Genomic DNA, 24,733 nt, shown 5'->3' on the forward strand with positions numbered 1-24,733 from the left:
CCTGCTCCTCCCCCTTCCCGCCTCTTCCCACCTGAGTGTGCCACATCTTCTTTCCTCTCCCACTCCCTCCCAGCCTCCTGCACGCCGCAAAACAGCTGATCATGGCAGGCCGGAGGCGCTGGGGTGGGGGAGAGGTGATAGCTGGGCTGCCGTTGGGTGCTCAGCACCCACTATTTTTTCCCTGTGGGTGCTCCAGCCCCGGACTACCCACAGAGTGGCCTATGGTGGAATTCATCAGTGCTTTTTTGTTTACTCTCCCTCTACTGTCCCTTGCATTTTTAATACCCACCTAAACTTGTGTTTAACTACTGCAGTGGTTCCCAAACTTGTTCCGCCGCTTCTGCAGGGAAAGCCCCTGGCGAGCTGGGCCAGTTTGTGTACCTGCTGTGTCCGCAGGTTCAGCCGATTGCGGCTCCCAGTGGCTGCTGTTCGCTGCTCCAGGCCAATGGGAGATGCTGAAAATGGCAGGGGCCGAAGGACGTACTGGCCGCCGCTTTCAGCAGCTCCCATTGGCCCGGAGCAGCAAACTGCAGCCAGTGAGAGGTGCAATCAGCTGAACCTGCAGACGTGGCAGGTAAACAAACCGGCCCCGACTGCCAGGGGCTTCCCTGCACAAGTGGCAGAACAAGTTTGGGAAACACTGAACTACTGGCTTCCAACAAATTCAACTTTTTTCTACTGTCTTTCTACTGTTAAAGTTAGATGGGCAGTCGTGACTTTGTTACATCTATAAAAATGACATATTTAAGCAGTGAAAATTAATGAAATATACCACTGCACATTGAGATTACTAATGTCTAATTCCTAAATAAAGTAAATTAATTTTTGCCCATATAAATACTTCACAGTGGAAACTTACTCTTTTTGTTTAACAGATACTTCAGGATAACATAGTTGAATTTCAGATGTTGAGAAAATGTGCCTGAAAAGATAATTTTGCAGGTAGACTTTATGGCCACTTCAGCTGCATATTTACTAAATACCAGTTCAGATCTGAAGAATATTTAATCAAAGAGAGCAAACTAGATATAGCAGGCGTCGGCAATCTATGGCATGCTTGCCAAAGATGGCATGCGAGCCCCAGCAGGCAGCAGCGTGCCATTAAAAATTCTGCTGAGCTGAGCCCGGCCTGGCCTGCTCTTCTCCGCCCTCCGCTCCCCCTCACCTCTTCCAGTGTGCTGGGTTCCTGTCCTTCCTCTGCCTCTCCGTCCCTCCCTCTCTGCCGGCCGATCAGCTGATGGCCCTTGCAAGGGAGAGGGTCGGGAAAGAGCAGAGTCAGCGTGCTCACTGCTCCCAGCAGAGGCAGAGAAGAAGCGAGGGCAGGACCTTGGGGACGGGGTGTGTGGAATAGGGGCATATCCTCTCCAGTCCCCTGCCCTGATCGCCCCTCACACACACCCAACCCTCTGACCTGAGGCCCGCAGCCCTGCACACACCCCAGGCCCCTGCCCTGAGCCCCGTACCCCCCTCATACACACCCACACCTCTGCTTGACTCCTTCACACTCCCCCCCACGGCCCTAGCCCTGACTCTGGCACCCCCACACATACACAGCCCCCCTTCTCTGACACCTGCACCCCCCTCTCATGCTCCCAGCCCTCTGCCCTGACTCTTGTGCCCCCTCACACCCCATGCACCCCCTACATTCTGAGTCTTGCACCCTCCACATCCCCACCCCCACTCTGAGCACAAAACGGGAGCTCCTGCACACCCCCCCCACATTCCCACCTGCACCCCTCGCACCAAATGGGAGCTGCCCAGGTAAGTGCCCCACACCCAACCCCCCTGCCCCAACCCCGAGCCCCCTCCCTCATTCTAGTTCCTGGCCAGACCCTTCACCCCCAGCCCTGTGCTCAGTGCACTCCCACCCTCAGCTCAGTGGAGAGAGAGGAAGAGAATGGGCCAGAACCAGGAAGAAAGTAGGTACCCACTGTATGTGGGCAGGGCTGGGACCCCAGACCGGCAGCGGGCTGAGCGGGTCCGGCAGCTGGGATCCCGGCTGGCAGGAGCCGGCGGATGGAACTCCTGAGTGGTAGTGGGCTCAGCCCACTTCCAGTCTGGAGTCCCGGCCACCGGCCCTGCACAGCCCGCTTCCAGTCTGGGGTTCTGGCTACTGGACCCTTGCCAGCCGGAGTCCTGGCCGCAGGCTCCGCTCAGCCTGCTGCCGGCCTAGATGAGCAGAACCCCAGACCGGCAGCGGGCTGAGCGGGTCTGTGGCTTTAAGATCAACATATTAATTTAATTTTAAATGAAGCTTCTTAAACATTTTGAAAAGCTTGTTTATTTTACAATACAACAATAGTTTAGTTATATAATATATAGACTTATAAAGAGAAACCTTCTAAAAAACATTAAAATGTATTACCGGCACGGGAAACCTTAAATTAAAGGGAATAAATGAAGACTCGGCACACCACTTCTGAAAGGCTGTTGACCCCTGAGATATCGTTTGGATTAAGTTTGGTGAAGAGAATAATAGTAAAGTATTAGAAAGACAATGCTCCCCCATCAGACAAGGAATGAAGGGCTAGCCTTGTTCAGGATGCGTCTCTTGAAAGAGTGAGGTATCAAAAGCAGGACACGAGATGTGTTTGAGAATGCTTAGGAACCATTTATGAATCATCTTGTTGGATATGAGATCAGTGTGTGAGAATATGTAATACTATTATGTAAATTGAGAATATAGCTATATAGTAAAAATTTAACATTAAAATACGCACTTCACTTTCAACCATTTCGGAGTTTTGGGATTGGTATTTCTGATATTCAGTTAATTCAAAACCAAATGGTTTTTATGTAAATCATATAGGTGCTCTTGAAAGTCTCCATCTAAAGCTCCAAACTTGGAATGTAGCTAGTCTTCAGTGAAGAACAGTCTCTATTTAGTTTAGGGAAAAATTCAAGGAATAATTCCCATTTTTAGCAAAAGAACATCGCTTATTATGCATGTGGGGTAAGAGATTTTTCTTAACAGTTTAACTTATTTAAGAGAACATCTAAGCCAGTTTCAGCATTAATGCTCTACTCTTCTAAATCTGTGCATTCTCTCCATCAATTTCAAATATTGCATCAGGAGGGGACCTGAAGATTTTGGGGCCTTTCTGCTGGGACCTAAATTTTTAAATTTTACAGACTATAGGGCTTGGTGCCTTTTTTCTGTTGTACTGGATGCCGGAGTGTGCACAATTTGAATTTGTGGCCATCTGCTGGTTGACTTCTGATGCCATTTGAAAGGTGATCGTTTCTTCCTGTGCCCCCCTTGCCCTCTGTTTCAAATTTGACACTCTCTAAATGGTACAACAAATTAGATGTGACTGTGTAGTTTGATGAACACAAATTCCAGTGTACAGGCACTCCACTTTCCCAGCTGCTAAAACATATTTTATTTAGCTCATGTAATTCATTTAGAATCAAACAGTATCAATATTTGAAATCTAGATTTAATGCAGCTAGAGTTATAACAGAATTATAGAACTTGTGGAACTTTTGACCACACTGAAATGGATTTTAATTCAGCTGAACAATTGAGAAATGTTATCTATTTAAATTAATGTGCTTTAATTTGTTGCATAAACCAGAACGCCTAAATGATGTGAATAACTGGTGTTAATCCTAGGTATGCTTGGTGGATAGCATCAGGAACGAAATAATGGGACCTGCAGTATAATCCAATATGATATGAAGGGGACACTTGAATTGTCATCAGTTATAGTATCATACCTGAAATTATATGGAGTTTGCACTTCTCACTTTAACATTTTAATATACAACTATTGGTGCCCATGCAGTGCTCTTGCAGAACAATGTTCTGTTCTCCCAGGAGATGCTGCACTATAGGGTTTGACCTCACATGGTGCAACTTTCTTGTAGTTGAGGAGGATGATGGTGAAGGAAAGCATGCTTGAAATACATGGGCCGCTTTTTCTGTGCCTCTCAGTGTTGATGTGTGTAAAACAGGACATAAAAATACTAAACTTTGCTAAGCTATTAGACAACTGGATTAGTTACAAGAGATGGTTTGATTATTAATTCTGTTCCAAACTTTAAACAGTTCTTACACATAACAGAAAGGAGAAATATGATGGTAGTTAACTTTATCCAAGAAAATATTTTATAATTTTCCTCTTTCAGTATTGCAAGCCTCCAAATGTTTCCAGTGGTATCATCATGATTAATGTGGCACTATAGGAAAACAGACAAGAAATCAACCTACGGGATCTTGTTTTGGTTACAGAAACTGCAAAAAGGGGATTTTGTGTATGTTCCTTACAATTTATGGCTGCAATTTCTGTACATAGGCTGTGAAGTAGATGAACTCTTGAGTACATGAAAGAATTAAAAGTCTTTTTTAAAAATCATTTTATCCTGCCTTCTTCCCAGGACTTTAATATAGATTTTTGAAAGGCCATGGGAAATGTTAGATGTCCTCAGTAGAATCTGAGGATGCTCACCACCTGATAAGATTGGAGCCTAAGTGTGTGCATGAGGTACAGCCTATTTCAAAAGTCCTTGTTGTATAACAAATTTGATGTTTGTGGTAGGACTGCAGGCCTGTTTTGGAGTTTAAAAAGATGTCTGTTTTCTAAACACAGGCTTTAGTTTGAAAAAGCATTCAAATTGCTAATATTACGGCACGAAACCACTTCCATGGTGTCCTATTGTAACCAGTGGGGAAAAAATACAGACATGGTTATGGCTAAAACAGTGATAGTTGCTGCTGTATGCCTGCACAGTTTTCAAAAGTAAAATGCAGGGCTTTGCTAAATTGCTAAGCAGACTGGTAAATGTCCAATTTTAGCAACCTAACATATGTTATAATTTTTGTTTTAGCATATGCTGTGTTAGTGGAACTCCCCTCCCCACACATACTGTATGCAAAAGCTGTCAGATCACAAGATGGTGGCAGTCCAACTTTTCTAATATTTTCCATAGCACTTCAAAATTTTTCATTAATTAAATATTCTTGGACAGGAGGCTGGATAAAAGAGCTTTAAAGATTTCTGGGTTAAAGCCTATCATGTACTCAGAGCTTATATATTTATTGACTCATCTGTATTCCTGTAGCCATAAGCTGTAAGACAGGTCATACAGAGTGTGAGGTCAAAGGGAGCTGTAAGGGACTGGGGAATTGGTGATCTGACCAAGTGGTCACAGCTGGGCTGGTGTCCACAAGCCATGGATGGCCACAAGGCACTAGTCAGCGAGCAGGGATAAGAATTATCATTAGAGCTGGGATTTATAAACAAGACTCACAATCAGGCTGGGTGTGATGGCCTCGACACCTCTCCTTCCACATCAGCCAGAACAGCTGATCTAGCAACAGCTTTTTTTCAACTACAAGACTGTTATTGTTTTGCTTGCGTGGCTAACAGGCTTTGGGAGTACATCCAGGAGAGCTTCACTGAGATGTCCCTGGAGGATTTCCCCTCCATCCCCAGGCATGTTAACAGACTTTTCCAGTAGCTGTACTAGCTGCGAATGCATCCCAAGTCTTCAGGGCAAATTGATCATTAAACATGCTAGCTTTTAAACCATGTATTATATTTACAAAGGTACACTCACCAGAAGTCCCTTCTCCTAGGTCCAGGAGCCCGCCTTGGGTGGGTTGAGAGGGTACTAGATCCAGAGTGAAAAACAGTTCCTGGCTGTCAGGGGAAAACGGTTTCTCTTCTTCCTTGCTGTGCGCTATCTTCAACCTCCTCCTCCTCATCATCTTCCTTGTCCCCAAAATACGCATACCTGTTGCGTGAGAATCCATTGACAAAGTCCACGCACAGGGCTGGGGTAGCTGTAGGGGCACCCCTTAGAATGGCATGCTGCTCATTGTAGAAGCGGCATGTCTTGGGCTCTGACCCGGAGTGGCCATTTGGCTCTCTGGTTCTTTGGTAGGCTTGACTGAGCTCCTTAAGTTTCACACGGCACTGCTGTGGATCCCTGTTATAGCCTCTGTCCTTCATGCCCTTGGAGATTTTTCAAATATTTTGGCATTTCGTCTTTTGGAATGGAGTTCTGATAACATGGATTTCTCACCCCATACAGCGATCAGATCCAGTACTTCACGTTCGGTCCATGCTGCAGCTCTTTTGCAATTCTGGGACTCCACAGTCATCCGTGCTTATGAGATCTGCACGGTCACCTCTGAGCTTGCCATACTGGGCACACAGGAAAAGAAATTCAAAAGTTTGCAAGGCTTTCCTATCTACCTGGCCAGTGCATCACAACGGAGCTCTCTGGGATAGCTCCCGGAGGCCAATAGCGTTGAATTGTGTCCACTACCCCAAATTCGACCCAGCAAGGTCAATTTCAGCGCTAGTCCCCTTGTCGGGGGAGGAGTACAGAAATCGATTTTAAGAGCTCTTTAAGTCGACAAAAATGGCTTCGTCATGTGGACAGGTGTAGGGTAAATCGATCTAATGCTGCTAAATTTGACCTAAACTAATAGTGTAGACCAGGGCTTAATCTCTAGAGGCATTACAGCCCTCAGAATCCTTGATTGTTCAGGAATTCTCTCTTTAAACACTTCAACGTACAGCAGTTACATCTGAACCCAGCACAATAAGGCTCTGCTGCTGCAACCAGGGAAACTGAGGGATAGCCAATGATATCTCTTTTATATAGATTTAATCATTTATGTTTGACACCACCACCAAACCCCCCACCCCCAGCAAAATCTTCCATTTCACCGACCTTCTCCAAAATCCTAAGGCCTACCCTCTGCATAGTGGTATAATCAGCACGGATAAGAGTCGTTTGCATTAGAGTGGGTTTGGAAACTTGATTTGCAGGTTTTCCCAAAAATGCTAAGACCAGTTCTGTCCATGTGGAATTTGTATAGAGAACCTGAGATAGTGTTCTGTTTTGAATTTAATATGTTGGTTTATGTGTATTGTGATTGGCTGTCTGACCTTACACAGTTGCGTAGTTGTTTGAAAGGTCAGACTGCCTTTTTTGTTTTCTGTTAAATAGAAAAAATATCTACAAAAGTATAGTTTGTAATGCATATGTTTTTGTATGCTATGCTGCGAAATGACCTAGGTTTCATCTCTAGACTCCTTATGGGGGCAACATTTTGTTATAAACAATGCAAAATATTACATTGTCTTCTTGTTTGTTGTGCTGCTGCTGTTTAATCCTGTAGTTTGTTTTGAGAATGTACAACAATATGTTAGCACATGGAATGTTATTAATGAATATCTGATTGACAAACATGTTAAAATTTACTACAATTTCTCCTGTATAATATGTTGAGTTATTGGGGGGTGGAGTTAAATTGAATATAAAGATATTAAATAAAAGGCCTGTACTGCAAAGGCTACCGTCATCTTTAATGGGGACAGAATCAGGTCCCAAATCATTAATACAAGGGCACGGTTGGTGGTTGGAGAAGATAATCTAGCTGGAATTGGGTCATAAGATTTTTCTGTAAAGTAGTGGACTAAAAACTGGACTTCTGTCTTATTTAATGAATTGATGTTTGGCTTTTCATGATCATTAGACTGTTTGCAATTCCTACAGCAAATCTTGACTATTTTTTTTTCCTTTTTTCTAGAGCCTCAGAGGTATTTTGATGGCAGCATCTTGGAATTTCATGAGAGTAGTTCATTATTCCAAAACTGTTTTGTCACAGGGAGTCCAGATAAGAGAAATCACCAGTGATTTTGGGCATGCCTGGTCCAGGACTATAACTTCAAGTTTTGTTGCCAAAACACCGACATCAAATACAGTGGAACTTCTTGGTAAAGCGTACCCTCGAGATGACTACAGCAATGTCACAGAGAAAATTCTCTCCAAGGTGGGAAAAAACTTGCACAACCAAAAGTACCACCCTTTGTGGCTGATCAAAGAGCGAATAAAGGATAATTTTTACAAGCAGTATATAGGACGCTTTGGGACCCCACTCTTTTCTGTTTATGATGATCTGTCCCCGGTGGTTACAGTGGAGCAGAACTTTGACAGATTGCTTATCCCAAAAGATCACCCCAGCAGGAGGAAAGGGGAAAACTACTACATGAACCACACTCACATGCTAAGAGCACACACGTCGGCTCACCAGTGGGACTTGATGCACTCAGGGCTGGATGCCTTTCTGGTTGTGGGAGATGTCTACCGCCGCGATACGATTGATAGCAGCCACTATCCAATCTTTCACCAGATGGAAGGAGTGCGACTCTTCTCCAATCATGAGGTAGGCACTATTCACAATGCTTAGCGTGACTCTAACAAGCAAGGAGTTTCACAGGTCCCTCCATTTGGCTAGTATCACTTTATTTGTACCTGTAATTGCAGCCTGTCAAGGAATTTCCCCTTTCCAAAGAGTTCTTGTTTCTAGCCCTCATAGACTGCAAAATCATGGGCCTTACAACCATGCCATGATGACATATGGAAAAGCTATCTCAGGTAATTTGTAGAGATTTCTAAAGTGCATTATTTATAATGTTTTCCTCCAAGGCTGTCCAGTTTTCGTTTGTGTGCCAAAGGAATCTTATTTTGGCAAAGGAATCTTATTTTACTGGTGAAGAGGTTAAAAAAAACCCCAATATCGACAAATATTTTAAAGAAAATTTCTAAATATAGTTGTTTCTGTAAGATATGTGGCATACACATGCCAGCTTGGTATGGTATAAAGATTTTATCAAAACTGTCTTGGAATAACTCACAACCAGAATGTTAGTTTTTTTAAAAAACAAAAAATGGTCTTTTAAAAAAAATCATAAAAATCTTTTTCTTCAAACCTTCTGTTTTAGTTATAGTTTTCAATTTCAGGGTTTGAAGTTGTGGGTTTTTTTGGTATTTCCAATTTTGATTAGTCAGCCTAGTCACATGGTAGAGTTTTTCAGAACTGAAACAATTAGATAAAAAGTTCTGATTTTGAAATAAATTCCTTTTTCAAACATTTCAGATTTTTTAAAAATAGAAACAGTCAATAAAAAATCCACATGAAATTTTGAAAAATGAAAAAAAATCCAATTTGAAAACTAGCAAAATGAAATGGTCTTTGGAAATTACAAAAAATAAAGAAGCGCAATTAGCTTTACTTATGACCTGTGTAATTCAATTCATCCATGCCAAACCCATGTTGAGAACATCTTTTTACCATCTGCTTTGTTTCATTCACACGCTCAATATGTCAGTAATTTAGGGCAGTAATTGTTGCAGCTAAAATTGAAATGCATTTTCTGTTCTAATCATTACAGTTTTCCAGCTGCTTCTAAATTTCTCAGAAAAATTCCTTTTGTACTGTAATTTTCTATGCGTGGTCTCGTCCCAAAGCCATTTTAAGGATGGCTCTGTGCAGCTGATGCTGATACAAGCTTGTGATGCTTATACAGTAAGCTCAGCAGGGTGCAAAAATGCCAGTCAGCGAGCCTTTAGCAAATGTCCGAGATTCCTGAGTTTATATATTTCACTGGCAAAGTTTATACGCACTGTGCATACTTAAGTGCCATTGATAAGTAATATATTGATATGAGTAATAGATTCCTATAAGAATGCCAATATGTGAAACGGTTTGCTTGTTGGAGTAGAATAGTGATTGGGGTTGCTTAGCTGAGGAGGTAATATGAATGAATCTAAGATATGTGCATATAAGGTGGGGACACACATATAAAAAGTATATATTTGCATTAGGGAAGTGCCTTTTGCAGTTGCACAGTCAAGGTTGGGTTGGGTTGAGTTGAGTTTGACATTTAAAGAATTGATTAACCACTTAGGACATGTCTACACAACAAAATTAAGTCCTTCTGCCTTACATCGACATACAGCCACTGCAGTAATTACATCGCTCGTGCAGGTCTACACTTGTGTCAGTGGTGCACGTCCTCACCAGGAGCACTTGTGCTGATTGTACTGTCTCTGTGGGGCGTTGTGGGATGGCTTCTGAAAGCCAGTAACAATTGATGTAAGCAATGCAGTGTCTACACAACGCAATGTCTACGCCTCTCATGGAGGTGCAGTTATTAAGTTGGCATAGCAGAGCAGTTCTGTAAACAGGAGCGAAATTTTAATGTAGACACTTGCATAGTTATGTCAACATAAGCTGCCTTGCATCAATCTAACTCTGTAGTGTAGACCAGGCCTTAGTTATGTACAAAAAATACAGCGTATCTTACTGAAAATTACCACATTTACAATTTGAGTACAGAATGAATTTTCTGAGAATTTGAGTAAGTTGGTTAATTTATGGACTAAAATTAATTTAAGAATGATTCCTCTGAGAAACGTAGCACCCATTTTTCAGATTGGTTTTCTCCTGAATGAGCTTAATAATGGAATTAAAATTTCACAGATATCTTGTACAGGTTACATTTGAAGACCTTTTTTTTAGTATTAATGGTAATTTTTCCCCATTGTTTTTCATAACTGGAAGTTGCTCCTTTAGCAGACACTGATAAATATTGTTTTACTATAGAGAATTCCACATAGAACTGTATCTGTGTGTTTTTCCTGTATCATGTAGACAGGTATGGAGCATCTCACTGCTCCAAAGAGATGAACAATAAGAACAGGGTTTTCAATTGATAGTTTTATATCATGGGAAGTCTTAGAAGTTTGACTGAAGGTTGCAGGGTCAGACATGATCCTAGACCCCATGATTACAGACATTGAAATGAGGATCCAAAATTTGACCACATTTGGACACTCCTATGAGATACTGAAAAAGGCATCTCTTCCTCCACAATCTCTCTGACAAGTGTCAGAGCTATTTTAAATTTTGTTTTTAAGTCAGGAAGGGTGAGAAAGAAAAGCCCCATACCATTTCCCATTCACCTCATTGCAGCCTTTAGTAAGAATGTTGCTTTCTCCCTGTGTTGGAGACTTTCAGAGTAGCAAACACTTAATAAATATGTGGCACATAGAAAGTGTAGGGCTGGTGGAGAGGAAGATTGCATAGAATTCACCTTGTAGAATTCGAATACTTTGTTTTATTCTTGAATTTCATGATGAGTATTGACTCAGTACATTGTAATACATAACACTTATTACAAACTTCATCACAAAAATAACGTGAGACTTCTAATTCCAAAAAATAATTCAGTGATTTCACTGTGGTCGGTCGGGCCTTTCCATGTTCTGTCTTAGAATTGCTAGGTCAAACGTCCCCACTCCTTGGATGAATACACAGGGGCTAGTCAGTTTGAAAAAGAGTAAAAAGCAGTGATGTTACAAATGTGGGGGAAAAGACACTATATGTCTGGGCATGCGTGTATAAATGCTGCCACAGTCCACAGAAGCATCATGCATGCCAATGGATGCTATCACTGCCCTAGGGCATTCTGCTACACACCATGGCAAATAGGAATGTCACAGTATTGAGGATAGAATCCACTTTTTCCTGCTGCTAGAGCACAAGATCTTACAAATTAAGCTAAATGAAAAGCTTCATTGGCTCATAAAGTATGTGTGCGCTGCAGTTGATGCCATAGGGTGTGATTGGAGCATATGTAGACACGTGAGCTAGCTTTGATGTAGGTAGCTTGAGTATTAATAGCAATGAAGCCAGAGCAGCGTGGGCTATGCAAGCCCATTCCAGACCCTGGATATGCACTGAATGACTCGCCCGCCCTGCCGCAGTTCCTCTGCCATTCATTAAGGCTAAGTTGGGTATGTACCCTTACGTTTAGAAATAAGGTCTCTGATGCGCAGTTGAGTAGATCTGATTTCCTGCAGGCAATAACGATACACATTTAGCACACTAGCCAGTTCGTTATACTACTTCGCTTTTCAGGTTTCCACAGTCATTGTTTGTCTTCCTTCCACCTGGGAGCAGTCAGATAATAGGAAGTGCCAAAAGTCCCATGGCATTTTGAATTTAAAATACACAGCTAATGGTCTCCATCATTTGATATCAAGAGAGAGTAAACATGTTTGCAAAAAGATTCAGTTCAGCTTGAATGGGCATTTTGGACAGGATAAGAAAGATTTCATGAACCACCTCTTTTTCACAAACTCATGTCAAACTGTAATCAAGGAGGATTTCAAATAGTCCTGCTGTTTGAGTGAAACATTCACATCACTCTTTCCAAATATCTTAGTCAGAATAATAATAATGGGGATTAGAGCTGGGAGAACTATTATTAGTTTGAAAAAAATTACCTTTTTATGTTCATAAATTAACCATTTGATTTTTTTTAATAAAGTTGTTCATTATTCAGCATTACTTGACAAATACTTTATTTCACCATACTTTGATGTGTTCAGACTATTTGGTTCAGTTATGTCTTTGATTATTTGCTAATCCTTATTCATAGTGTGTGAATGATCATCCACGTTACATGGCATTACGTCTGCTCCCTGGTAGGATGAGTGATTCTTTTATAATTAAGAGGAGAGAAATCTGAGATTTCAAGATCGCCATGCAACCAGCTCCACTATGAAGCTTTCCATGACTACGCATTCACAGAAATATTAGAGACTCATTTTCCAAGTACATTCTTGTTCTAAAAATATTTTTTAAATATTCATAAAAATGTTCACATAAAACTAATTATGAAACAGTCATGGACACAATCAAAGCACATTTGCATTTTATTCTAACATGTTCATGTCTCTAATCTGAACAGAGTCTCCGCCTATTTTTTTTATCTATATATACAAATATATAAAATCTCATGATTTCCCATCTGTCATGTGATTTGCAAACTCTTTGGATTAGCAACATTAGTGTAACTCTAACTCAGGAACCAATCCATGCAACAAACCTTGATGCCAACTCTGCCCACATATTTACACCAGCAACACCATCACAGGACGTAACCAGATCAGCCACAACATCACCGGTTCATTTACCTACACATCCACCAATGTAATATACACATTAAATGCCAGCAATGCCCCTCTGCTATGTACATCGGACAAACTGGACAGTCGCTACAGAAAAGGATAAATGGACACAAGTCAGATATTAGGAATGGCAATATACAAAAACCTGTAGGAGAACACTTCAACCTCCCTGGACACACGATAGCAGATTTAAAGTAGCCATCCTGCAGCAAAAAAACTTCAGGACCAGACTTCAAAGAGAAACTGCTGAACTTCAGTTCATTTGCAAATTTGACACCATCAGCTCAGGATTAAACAAAGACTGAATGGCTTGCCAACTACAAAAGCAGTTCCTCCTCCCATGTTGTTCACACCTTAGCTGCTAGAAGAGGGCCTCATCCTCCCTAATTGAACTAACCTCGTTATCTCTAGAATGATTCTTGCCTGCATATTTATACCTCCCTCTTGAAATTTCCACTACATGCATCTGATGAAGTGGGTATTCACCCGCAACAGTTTATGCTCCAATATGTCTATTAGTCTATAAGGTGCCACAGGACTTTTTGTTCCCCTTTAGCATAACTGCAGTAAGGCTAGAACTGATCATTTTTAATTCTGATCCCCAAAGATTTATTCATACATTTCTACACGAAAATGAAAGAGAGATGCACTCCTTGATGTACCGGGATCAATGTGTACAATTCCACACATACTGAAATGTTTGTTTAAACCCCCCTAGGTTTCATGTATTTAGCCACCAGAGGGAGACAATACAAACTCAGTATCACAAAACATTTCAATTGACAACAAATGCTAATTAAAAATTACATGTCTTAGAGAGTTCAAAGTATTTTTTTCTTGATTATACCAAGCTTTGTATAATTTTGGTGGGGAATAGACATGGGTATGTAGTAATTGTTCCTCTAGTTCAATATCCTAGCTCCGTCAGCGGTCAATGTCAGATTGGTCAGAGGATGTAAAAGTCCCATAAAGCACACTGATGCTAACATCTGAAGGCTATAGATAGGGACATTTAGAGAGAAAAATAGGAATACATCTGTAGTCTCCATTGAAATGTATTGGAGCAGATGGTGAATTTGTTGCTAAGACACAATGGAGAATTTTAAAACTTTGCTAAAAATAGGGATTCTCTCTCCAGATCAGGGACAGTTGGCATCTATGTATTGCTCCTAATTGTGCAGTTCTGTATAATTGTGGGAGAATTACGTCCTGACCCCAGCTGGTGGTTTGTATACCCTGAAGCATGAAAACTGTTTTCCCAAGTAATATAACTACAGAGGCTATTCTAATTTATAGAAAAGTCTCTACTTTTTTGGTACCTTACTAAGATGTTGATTGTAATTACATCCCATGACACTAAACTGGGAGGAGTGGTAGATATGCTGGAGGGTAGGGATATGATACAGAGGGACTTAGACAAATTAGAGGATTGGGCCAAAAGAAATCTGATGAGGTTCAACAAGGACAAGTGCAGAGTCCTGCACTTAGGACGGAAGAATCCCATGCACTGCTACAGGCTAGGGACTGAATGGCTAGGCAGCAGTTCTGCAGAAAAGAACCTAGGGGTTACAGAGGACAAGAAGCTGGATGAGAGTCAAGAGTGTGCCCTTTTTGCCAAGAAGGCTAATGGTATTTTGGGCTGTAAAAGTAGGGCCACTGCCAGCAGATTGCGGGACGTGATCATTCCCCACTATTTGACATTGGTGAGGCCTCATCTGGAGTACTGGGTCCAGTTTTGGGCCCCACACTACAAGAAGGATGTGGAAAAATTGGAGAGAGTCCAGCAGAGGGCAACAAAAATGATTAGGGGGCTGGAACACATGACTTATGAGGAGAGGCTGAGGGAACTGGGAATGTTTAGTCTGCAGAAGAGAAGAATGAGGGAGGATTTGATAGCTGCTTTCAACTACCTGAAAGGGGGTTCCAAGGAGGATGGATCTAGACTGTTCTCAGTGGTAACAGATGACAGAAAAAGGAGTAATGGTCTCAAGTTGCAGTAGGGGAGGTTTAGGTTGGATATTAGGAAAACTTTTTCGCTAGGAGGGTGGTGAAGCACTGGAATGGGTTACCTAAGGAGGTGGAATCTCCTTCCTTAGAGGCTTTTAAGGCCTGGCTTGACAAAGCCCTGGCTGGGATGATTTAGTCGGGGATTGGTCCTGCTTTGAGCAGGGAGTTGGACTAGATGACCTCCTGAGGTCCCTTCCACCCCTGATATTCTATGATTCTATGATATTAATTATATATCATATAAAAAGTCATTTCCTTTTATCTATTTTAAATGTTATCTCCTAATTTAGTCAAGTACCCTTCTGTTTTTGTTTTATAGATAGAGATAGATGGGAACATCCAATTAGCCTTCTCTGTACAATTTTATTTTCTACACATCTCTATTTTCTCTTCTCTCCTCTTGTTTTTCCCTTGCCATATTAAAAAGTGCAGGCCCCATTCTGTTTTCCCTTGCAGTACACCAATGTAAACCTCAGTAAGTTCTCTGAAATCTGTGGATTTACTCCAGTGTACAAAGGGTGTCAAATAATTGAGTCCTGTGAGTCAATTCAGACTTTCATCAGATGAAAGCCCCATGCTGCCTCTAATATATTTTGTTTCCCATTTCTGAACCATATCTGTTTCAGCTCTCAGATGTCAGTTTACAGAATGAGGCCTGTATTTTCTAAAGTGGGCACATACTTTTGCATGTGTCTGACTCGCACTGAAACAGCTGCTAAAAGTGCACAAGCTGGGGTTATGTGCATTCATTGGTACATGTGCTCTCAAATCTCCAACTTTAGCACACATGCTTTTTAAAAAATGGGGGCTTAAGTGACCAAAGTTGAATATAGCATTCCATGTGAGATGCACCATTGCTTTATACAGTGACATTGCGGCATTTCTCATGGTCAAAATATTGATGGCCTTATTTGTTCTTTTTTCTATTGTGATTTGCTTCCCCCCTTCACCGCCCCCAATCTGTATTAAGGCCATATCTTCCTCATGCGAGTGTTGTGAGATTTCTTGTACCTATGTTGTTGTTCATGTAATTCATGTTCAAATACACGAAGGGCCTCAGGGTTTCTTTCAAGACAGTAGGTTATAGATGGGGAGGAAGTCTGTACATTTTCATTTTTTTTGGCTATAAGCAGTTTGTCTGCCATAATTAACTGAGAACACAACTATCCTGTATAGCTCCAACAGCAGGATTTTGTGGGAAGACCCTTAACAAGTAGGTTAAAGGACTTAGCAGCATATCTGGGTCTGTGATTTTTAAAAAAATGTGTTTAACAGAGTTCTAAAAACATTGAGGTTTGGAACAAGCCCACTGCTGATGAAACTGGGGTCTTTCCTGGCTGGCCACATTCCTGAGAGCAACCTGAATGGGTCGCAGGATCAATGGCATTTAACTTTATGGGGATTAGGTAGTCTCACCAGCAGTTTCGTCTGTGTGTCTGATAGTGGTAGATGTGGAACAACCTGGTTTGTTTCTCAGATTCAGATTCTCTCTCCTCCCCACCACCTTCCTAAATAGCAGTTGGGAAAATGAATATGTTTTGAATTGAAGAAAAGGGAGGCCAGACATTTAAATATTATCAATAGAGGCATTTCTACTGTGGAAGTTTCCCAGTATTTGATTTCTGATTCTCGGCTGGTTTTCCGTGGAATTCATGTTTTGACATGGAGGTTTTGCAAAGCACATCATTTGAAAATACCAGTAGCTAAGGTGGGTTTATGATCAGACACCTTCAGTTATTCTGGAGTCTATTACCCTGGAAAAATAGGGATATATGAACTGCTATTATTTGAATTGTGATGAGATTTTGTGCCGCTTCATATTCATACAGCCCTTCATCAACATCGGCTTTCTTTTCCAGATCCTTAGAGCAAAGCCTGTCAGGGAGAAAGTAAGTTATAGTTAATCTTAATTTTGTCTGTGAGTGTCAGTTCGAAGTGTGGGCAGTTGAGACATGTCTTCTTGTTGTCCATCCAGTGTGTTATAGGAGGAGGATCAAAACAGTTATATAGAGTTATCAGTGAGGAAATTCAGAATTTGGAGACTCCAACCCCTGTTGTTTGGGGAACACATGGAGCGCCCCATGGAAGTCTAGTTTTCGTTCTAAGTAATATTTTTAACAATGTTACTTCTTTTTAATCTGTTCATATGATTAAAAGCATGACAGGAATGAGGAAAGGTAAATATTTCAACTTGCCTTTTTCATAAAGGGAATGAGGTTTGCTACCCCACTTGGTCAAAGAACCTCAAAATCCAGAAACACAGTAAGCGTCAGATGCGAGTGGAGAGCAGGACTGGCTGGCATTGTCCGAGCCATGCCATTTAGCTAAAAAAAAAAAACAAACCCAACAACAATTAGAGGATATTAGCAGTACAGCTTTCTTAATGTCCTCAAATTTGTTCTGGAGTGATGCTCTTAAGGGTTTAAAACTTATTTATTTTTCTTGCTCACTCAATCAAGAGCCTCTGTTAAGATTGCCAGCAAGGGTTCCAGTCAATGCCAATTTTGTAATGTAGGGCTACCAGTTAAATGTAATGCATAGTCATGATTGGCACGGGTTGGGCTATGCATTCTTATCCACATGAGTGACATCTCCTGACTGGGGGAGAAGGGACAGGAAACAGAAGGGGAGGAGATAAAAGAGGAGCAGTGACATGAAAGAGAGATGTTTTCAGTGGACATTCCCTCTGTAATGAGCGCCTCTCCCTGGCTAACAAGTCTTGGCTAAAATATTTATCTTATTGTGAGGTAGAATGGATGAAAAGACTGATTTAAAAATAGGCTTCATTTGGTACCAGCTTCCCAATGGAAAGTGAACATAAGAACAGTCATACTGGGTCAGACCGAAGGTCCATCTAGCCCGGTATCCTATCTTCCAACAATGGTCAATGCCATGAGCTTCAGAGGGAATGAATAGAACAGGCAATCATGGAGTGATCCATCACCTGTTGTCCACTCCTAGCTTCTGACAAACAGAGGCTAGGAACAGTCAGAGCATGATGTTGCACCCCGACTTGAATAATTGTTCAGCATCCCAGGATCAGCAGGGGCACCCAAACTGGAGTCCCCTTATTATAACACAGGTTGGCAGAGTATTCTCTGTGTGGGGTCCAAGATTCTTGAACCCACCCCTTGGTCTGAAATAGCAAAAAACCTGGTAATTTTCCAGGCACTCTGCAGAAGACACCTGTCTGATAAGGTCTTGAAGAAGGCTGAGGATGTGCTTCCTAGATGATGAAGTGCTACAGGTGAATGGCTGGTCAAGTTCCTGTGGAACTTATTTCAGTGCGGCTGAGGTTTAATTTAATTGTACATATTGTATGATTTTCACACTTCTCGGGGCATGCAGGTTGAGCCTCACCTTTTTACCACCTTTCCTCCAGCACAAGGAAGTCCTGCTCGTACTAGCTAGGTGTAAGCTCCCTAACCCTGCCAGCCCTGTCCTTGCCTTGCAAGTTGACAATAAATGCACCCAAGCTCCCAAGTCCTTTCAATGTATCCCCCTGTGCTATCCAGCTCCTGTTTACTGGATGCCCACAGAAATCCCAGATCCTCTGTTTCCAAAGGAGCAGCTTACAGGTGTTACCTTAGAGCACTGTCCCTGTATTACATACAGCTCTTGAGTTAAATAATAATTAAAGCCCCACTTAATACGTGATACAGTGGATCCCACAATATTAAGCTTCCACCACAATTTTGATTTTAATTACTTTGCACAATCCACAATTTTGCATACATTTTGAGGTTTGCAACCACACTTTTCCCCCATTAGTACAGTAGAACCCCATTTATACAAGCTGACAGCAGCAGAACTCCTGTGGTCATCCCCACGCATTAATAACTGTAATATAGTTGCAGTGAAATGTCTGAGTATTAAAAAAAATGAGCAGGCATAATACTTGAGTGTTTATATCATTCCAGCAATTTTTTCTTAAAGAAATAGGTCTTCTCTTGCTTTTCCAAATTACCACAATTAATAAAGGTCCATTATTACTTATCTGCAATTTCTATGACTTGTCTGCAATTCAGTTGCAATTATTTGACAATCATCCTGTGATTCAAGTAGGGTCTTAATTATAAAACAAAAGGAAATTTATTTAAGAAAGAATAGAGATTCAAATAAAAACCAATATGAGAGATGGGAACAAATGGTTATGTATTAAACAACATCATAACATGTTTTCTAGAGACTAAACTTAACTAACAAGGCATTCCCCTGTCTCCTACAAGATAGCTTATCCCATGTTCTTTCCCCAGCATTTGCAGCCAATTTGGTTGAGTCCTCTTCTTGTAAGATCAAGCCTGACTGCAGTTTGTCCCACCAGATTGAAGGAAACACAGGGGGTTCATCTGCCCCTATAAATAGTCCCCCAAATCATAGTTTTAGTTTGCAAACAAGATATCCCGCCTGCAATTTATTTTTTTCCCGTGTGCTTCTTTCATGCTGATTTGTCTTCCCTTTATTAGCTTTTGACTCAATATGTAAATGGACCTCCATTGCAAAGATTACAATACTTAATTTACACATAGCTAGAGAGAGAAATGTTTCTGGTGGAAGGATTCTGGGGAGTGTCACTTTATCTGTTTTAAGAACATAATTTTTGTACAGATACATAACTCCTTAGATATCAGCTGTACATACATCTCACAATGATTGTGATAAACAGTATGACACAGGCTTTCCTTAGAGACCTTACATTATGTTACACAGATCCCCATAGTCTGGTGAGCTGTAAATACCAGACTATGGGAATCTGTGTAACCCTTATGCATCGTTTATGCCCTCTGCCAGTTAGCATAAAGAGGTCCCTGGGTCACAATGATTAATTACGTTAGAGCATCTAGGAGCTTGGGTAGGCATCTTTATTATTTTAAATATAAATAAATAAAATAAATGTTTGGAACTCCCATCTTACTCAGAAGTCAGTTCAAAATTAAAGTATGTATTTCAAGATAAATTTATCAAACCAGCTTCTTTAATCAGGAGACAAAAAGCAAATTTCATCCATGGATGTATTTGAAAAGGTTTACTTTGTTAAAGAAGCAAAGAAACCTGTGGCACCTTATAGACTAACAGACGTTTTGGAGCATGAGCTTTCGTGGGTGAATACCCACTTCGTCAGATGCACTGGATATTTCCACCACATGCATCTGAAGAAGTGGGTATTCACCCACGAAAGCTCATGCTCCAAAACGTCTGTTAGTCTATAAGGTGCCACAGGATTCTTTGCTGCTTTTACAGATCCAGACTAACACGGCTGCCCCTCTGATACTTTGTTAAAGAAATGAAGAATTATAGCATTATGAACTTGAAATTGATCATTGTGAGTCTGGTACCCTTTGAACATGATAGCTTTTTCTGTGTTATTCCAAGCAACATGCTTAGTCTTCCTTTAAAGAAACATTTTTGCTAGATTAAAAAAATAAATAAATAAAATAAAAATTTGTTTCCTGTATTTCAGTGTTTCTCAAACTGGGATTGCCGCTTGTGTAGGGAAAGTCCCTGGCGGGCCAGGCCGGTTTGTTTACCTGCCCCATCCGCAGGTCCGGCCGATCGCAGCTCCCACTAGCCGCAGTTCGCTGCTCCAGGCCAGTGGGAGCCGCTGGAAGCAGTGGCCAGTACGTCCCTCGGCCCGCATCACTTCCAGCAGCTCCCACTGGCCTGCAGCGGTGAACCATGGCCAGTGGGAGCTGTGATTGGCCGCACCTGTGGATGGGGCAGGTAAACAGACCAGCCCAGCCGCCAGGGTCTTTCCCTACACAAGTGGCGACCCCAGTTTGAGAAACACTGCTGTATTTGTAGGAATGAAGACTGAAGCTTCCAGAGATTAAGAAAGCTGAGCAGGCTTACTGTCTGAAATAACTTTTTTTTGCTCTCTTCCCAAGCCAAAAGCTTGTCAGTAAGCAGCATAGAGTACTCCATTATTAACACACTGGCTCATGCATCTTCTCAATGATTGACGCTGCTTAGATTGGGTGTGATTGCACAAGTTTTGTTGTCTCAGAGACTACTTGGGATGGCAGGAAGTTTTCTTGTTGATGCACTAGCTCCAGATAAATGTCATTGCTAATCCATCAGTTTATAAACTACAGTATATTTTTAAAAATATGAAAATGCTTTGATATTGGTAAGTGGATTTAGATACAGCTGCTTGTTTATTTATAGGGATCTTGTCAGGGTTGATAAATCAATTTTTTTTCTTAAGTCTTTTAAAAAACTATAATTTTGTATAGGAGGAAGTTTAACATTTTTAATTTTTTCCTTTCACAAAAATAAGTTTGAATAACCTTTCAATAATAAATCGGTGTAAATATGGTAGAAAATTTGGTAAGGAAAAAGATGTTTTTAAGTTTCCGATTGGTTATGTATTTAAAAATGGAGAGGAACAGTAGGCAGAATACTGTGACATTGTCAGTGCCCCTTTTAATCAGGGTTTCCTTAATCTTTGCCATCCTAACATCAATGATAAATTAGGTGTTCTCTACTAATCTATGTAGAGTTGACCAGAAATTGGTGGAGGGGGGGGGGAATTGAAAGTTTTTCTTAAAAGGAAAACTGAGTCACATTTTTCACAAAAGTCAAAAATTGTTGGTGAGCTCCAAAATTGTGTCTATTTATCTAATTAGTCTAATCTAGGTTTTTATATCAGATTCATCACCATGGTATCTGAACATCCAAGTGACGGGTAAATATTCTTAAGTAGTGTATTCAGAAAGAACTTAGACTCATTCGAGATTTGAGTGAATATGCTGAAATGGAATTCTCACTCAGTTAGAACAAGGGATACTGTACAACTCCCTCCACTGTGAATAAATGGCAGTTCTCGGGTTATTTGTTAATCATACAAGGTATGTCTACACTGCAGCTGGGAAGGTATGCACTTGCAGTAATGGGACTCAAATTAGCACTCTAAAAATAGCAATGTGGATATTCCGATTTGAGCGGAAGCTCAGCCTCTCAAGCCCATCCAACCTCTGGCCTTCAGAGACTGAGCTCTGCTCTAAGCCAGAGCATCCACATTGCTATTTTAGCTGCTAGCTTGAGCCCCACTAGTGCAAGTCCTGGGCTGAGAGGCTCGCACCCAGCTGCAGTGTAGACCTCATACCCACAGAATGCTGATTTATTTTTTTATTTTTTTATTTTTTGGTACTCTCACTGGTGGAAGGTACTTATTACATAATCTTAACACAGAGATTTGCATAATCACTATACAGCTGGTGAAAAAAAAAATCTCTATAACCATATGTGGATAATGTAAATACCTTCATTCTGATTGGCTACTGTAAATCCCTGCCACTAGAATTGGCTTCTGACCTGAGAAGTCCCTCTTTGTAAGCACACAATAAGCATGGCTAATTCAACTTCTGAGCCCTTCTCCCATCTAGTCACAGTTGTTCATCACATCACTAAACCAAACCTTTATTCTTCTGCTTGTAAAATTAAGTGGATGGGTTATAATAAAATGATCTATTTTTCACAATCTACTCTGAAAGAGTAAACACACATGACATGGCTGCAGCTTGGACATGCTAATGTTCTTTGTGAAATTATTAAACTATATCCATGTGTTCTGATGCAGAAGTTCTCTGGCATAAAAGTTTAGAATAGGCACTAAAATGGGTGAGACTGTAGGTCATTCTCCATCCTATTCAGTAGTTGGCTTCCCTGGGCTTGTTTACACACACACAAGTTGCACTGCTTTACTTATACTGGTATAATTAAAGCAGTACAAGCCTCCTAGTGTGAACATAGTTATACTGGTAAAAATATGCTTATACCAGGATAGCTTATTCTGGTACAGGAAGGGGAATAATGGAATAACTATACCAATATAAGGCATTTTTTGTAATGATATAACTTGAATCCACATTAGGACTTGTACCAATATAACTATATCAGTTTACAAAAAAGTCACACCCTTGGGGCCTTAGTGAAATATTTATACTGATACGAGGACTGTGTGTAGATCAGGCTTCTGTGGAACATGCCAGCAAGGATGCTAATTAGTGCATATCCTAATGGTGGCATTTTGCAATATGGCAGCTTGCCAGTCAAGAACTACATTTAATCCATTTCATATATGTCAGAACACAAGATTTTTTCCCCCCAGTTAAATTATTGGAGCTGCATGTGATTCCCTTGGAAGGAGTAAACCAACTGACTTAGGCACCAGAGATCCCATCAAACTGCAGAGCTCCTGGATGATGGAATTTATGTATTTTAAGAGGTTCGTGAACATGTTTTAATGTTACATCTGAATTAATAATAAAGTGGCAAAAAATGATATTAATGCAGAGTTAAGGTTGCTTGGTGATATATTGTCTCCTTGCAGTAGGTTGAGTTGAGGAAAACTCAAACTTATGAAAACCAGGAAATGTACGGTTAAGGTTGCATAGTTAACTCTACCCTTTTTCGTCAATGCCCCAATACACATATACCTTTTTTCTGCCACCCCCACAGTTGCTGAAATGTACCACCTGTTTCTCCTACCACCCATCACCATTTATTCCACTTCCTAAAGCTCCCCTCTCTTTGCTGCAGCCCCAAACCCACTCCCTCTATTTCCCCACTCCTCCACCCCTCCTCTCAGGAAGCATTCATGTCTAACTTTTCCCCAAAGACCTAGATTATATCCCCCACCATGACTCACCAATTGTAGCGACCTTCAGTTACTCAGTCCAAAACTCCTCCTGTCTTAGGTGAGAGCATATGATTAATTTATCCTAAATGATGATAATTGAAGGGTTAATCACAATCATCCATCCAGGAAGTGTGAGATTCATCTAGTTATTAGTACCTCTCAGTTGAATAGTATAGGGCAGCAGAAGAGAACTGGTTTTTGTTTGTTTGTTTGTTTTTTTCGGGCGGGGGGGCTGCAACTTGGGAAGCCTTTGGTCAGTTGACCCCCAAATTTGGATTGCTAATACTACCTTGCACCTCCATGATGAGGCACATCAAATTTCAAAGCAGTCTGAGTAACCATTTGGATTTTAGAGCACTTACAAGAGTCAAGTTTTAAAGAATATAAAGTGTCAGGAATGGAATCCTCTAGCCATATTGGTGCATACACGCATTAAAAAAAATTATATATTTTCTTAAATGCTATTATCAGTTTGGGTCCCACAAAGATTTAGTGGTGTCGTGCACTACCTTGGGTATAACTTGACAGACTGAGACCATTTTGACCCACGTCACATCAATAGTTTGAGCTCTGTGCAAAGAAGAAAAAGAAAAGAAAAAGAAAAGATGCAGCTTGAATTCTGCACAAAAGAATTCCCCAGCTGGGTTTGGTTTTTCTTTTCTTTTCTTTTCTTTCTTTTTTTATGGCTGCTTTTTTGTTCTTCCCCCTGGGTTCATATCTCTGCAGCTCTTAGCTTAAATGACCCCAAATTATACCACAATTTTAGTGTTCTAGCTCTATGTGAGTTGGTAATCACAACCCTAGCTCTTAGTGTAGACATAGCCATAGAGTTTTAGATGATTGATCTGTGCAGCTAGCGGTAAGGTCAAGTGGATGCTGTGGTGGAGACAATTTGTTTTGTTTGGGCAATGCAGAAAAAATGCCAGTGGGGAAAAGAGTATTTTGTAACTTTCAAATGGTCGCTTGCAAGATGAACCTCTTGTTCTTATTTCAAAGTGCAACAAATAATTTTTAAAGCTGCTGCCTTTCTTTTTCTTAGAGTGATGAGTACTCATTTTATTTGCTATTTTCTTTTTTCCTCATTTCCTTTTTTTCTGTGACATGCTGAAGACAACACAGGAATCTGACTTTGGGTTCTTTTCTCTGTTTTCCAACCAAGTCACCTCCTGACTAGTAATATTAGACCAATTCATGTGATACCATAGTGGGTGTTTTTCCACTCACTCTCCCAATCTTGGCTTCTAATAATTAAATTCAAACTTCCCCTGTTCTGCAGTACATCTGTGATATTTGTGCTAGAAATTA

At 40.9% G+C, this 24,733-nt stretch overlaps 1 protein-coding gene across 1 annotated transcript in view; it reads left to right on the forward strand.

Moving 5' to 3' along the window:
* FARS2 (phenylalanyl-tRNA synthetase 2, mitochondrial) overlaps positions 1-24,733 on the forward strand; it is a 360,192-nt gene that overhangs the window by 69,899 nt on the left and 265,560 nt on the right. The window contains exon 5 of the mRNA XM_050940051.1: positions 7,550-8,185. Coding sequence (XP_050796008.1) covers positions 7,550-8,185 — 636 coding nt within the window. The remainder of the gene's footprint in view (positions 1-7,549; positions 8,186-24,733) is intronic.

The sequence above is a fragment of the Gopherus flavomarginatus genome, chromosome 2 (genome assembly GCF_025201925.1).
Source record: "Gopherus flavomarginatus isolate rGopFla2 chromosome 2, rGopFla2.mat.asm, whole genome shotgun sequence".
Taxonomy (NCBI): domain Eukaryota; kingdom Metazoa; phylum Chordata; order Testudines; family Testudinidae; genus Gopherus; species Gopherus flavomarginatus.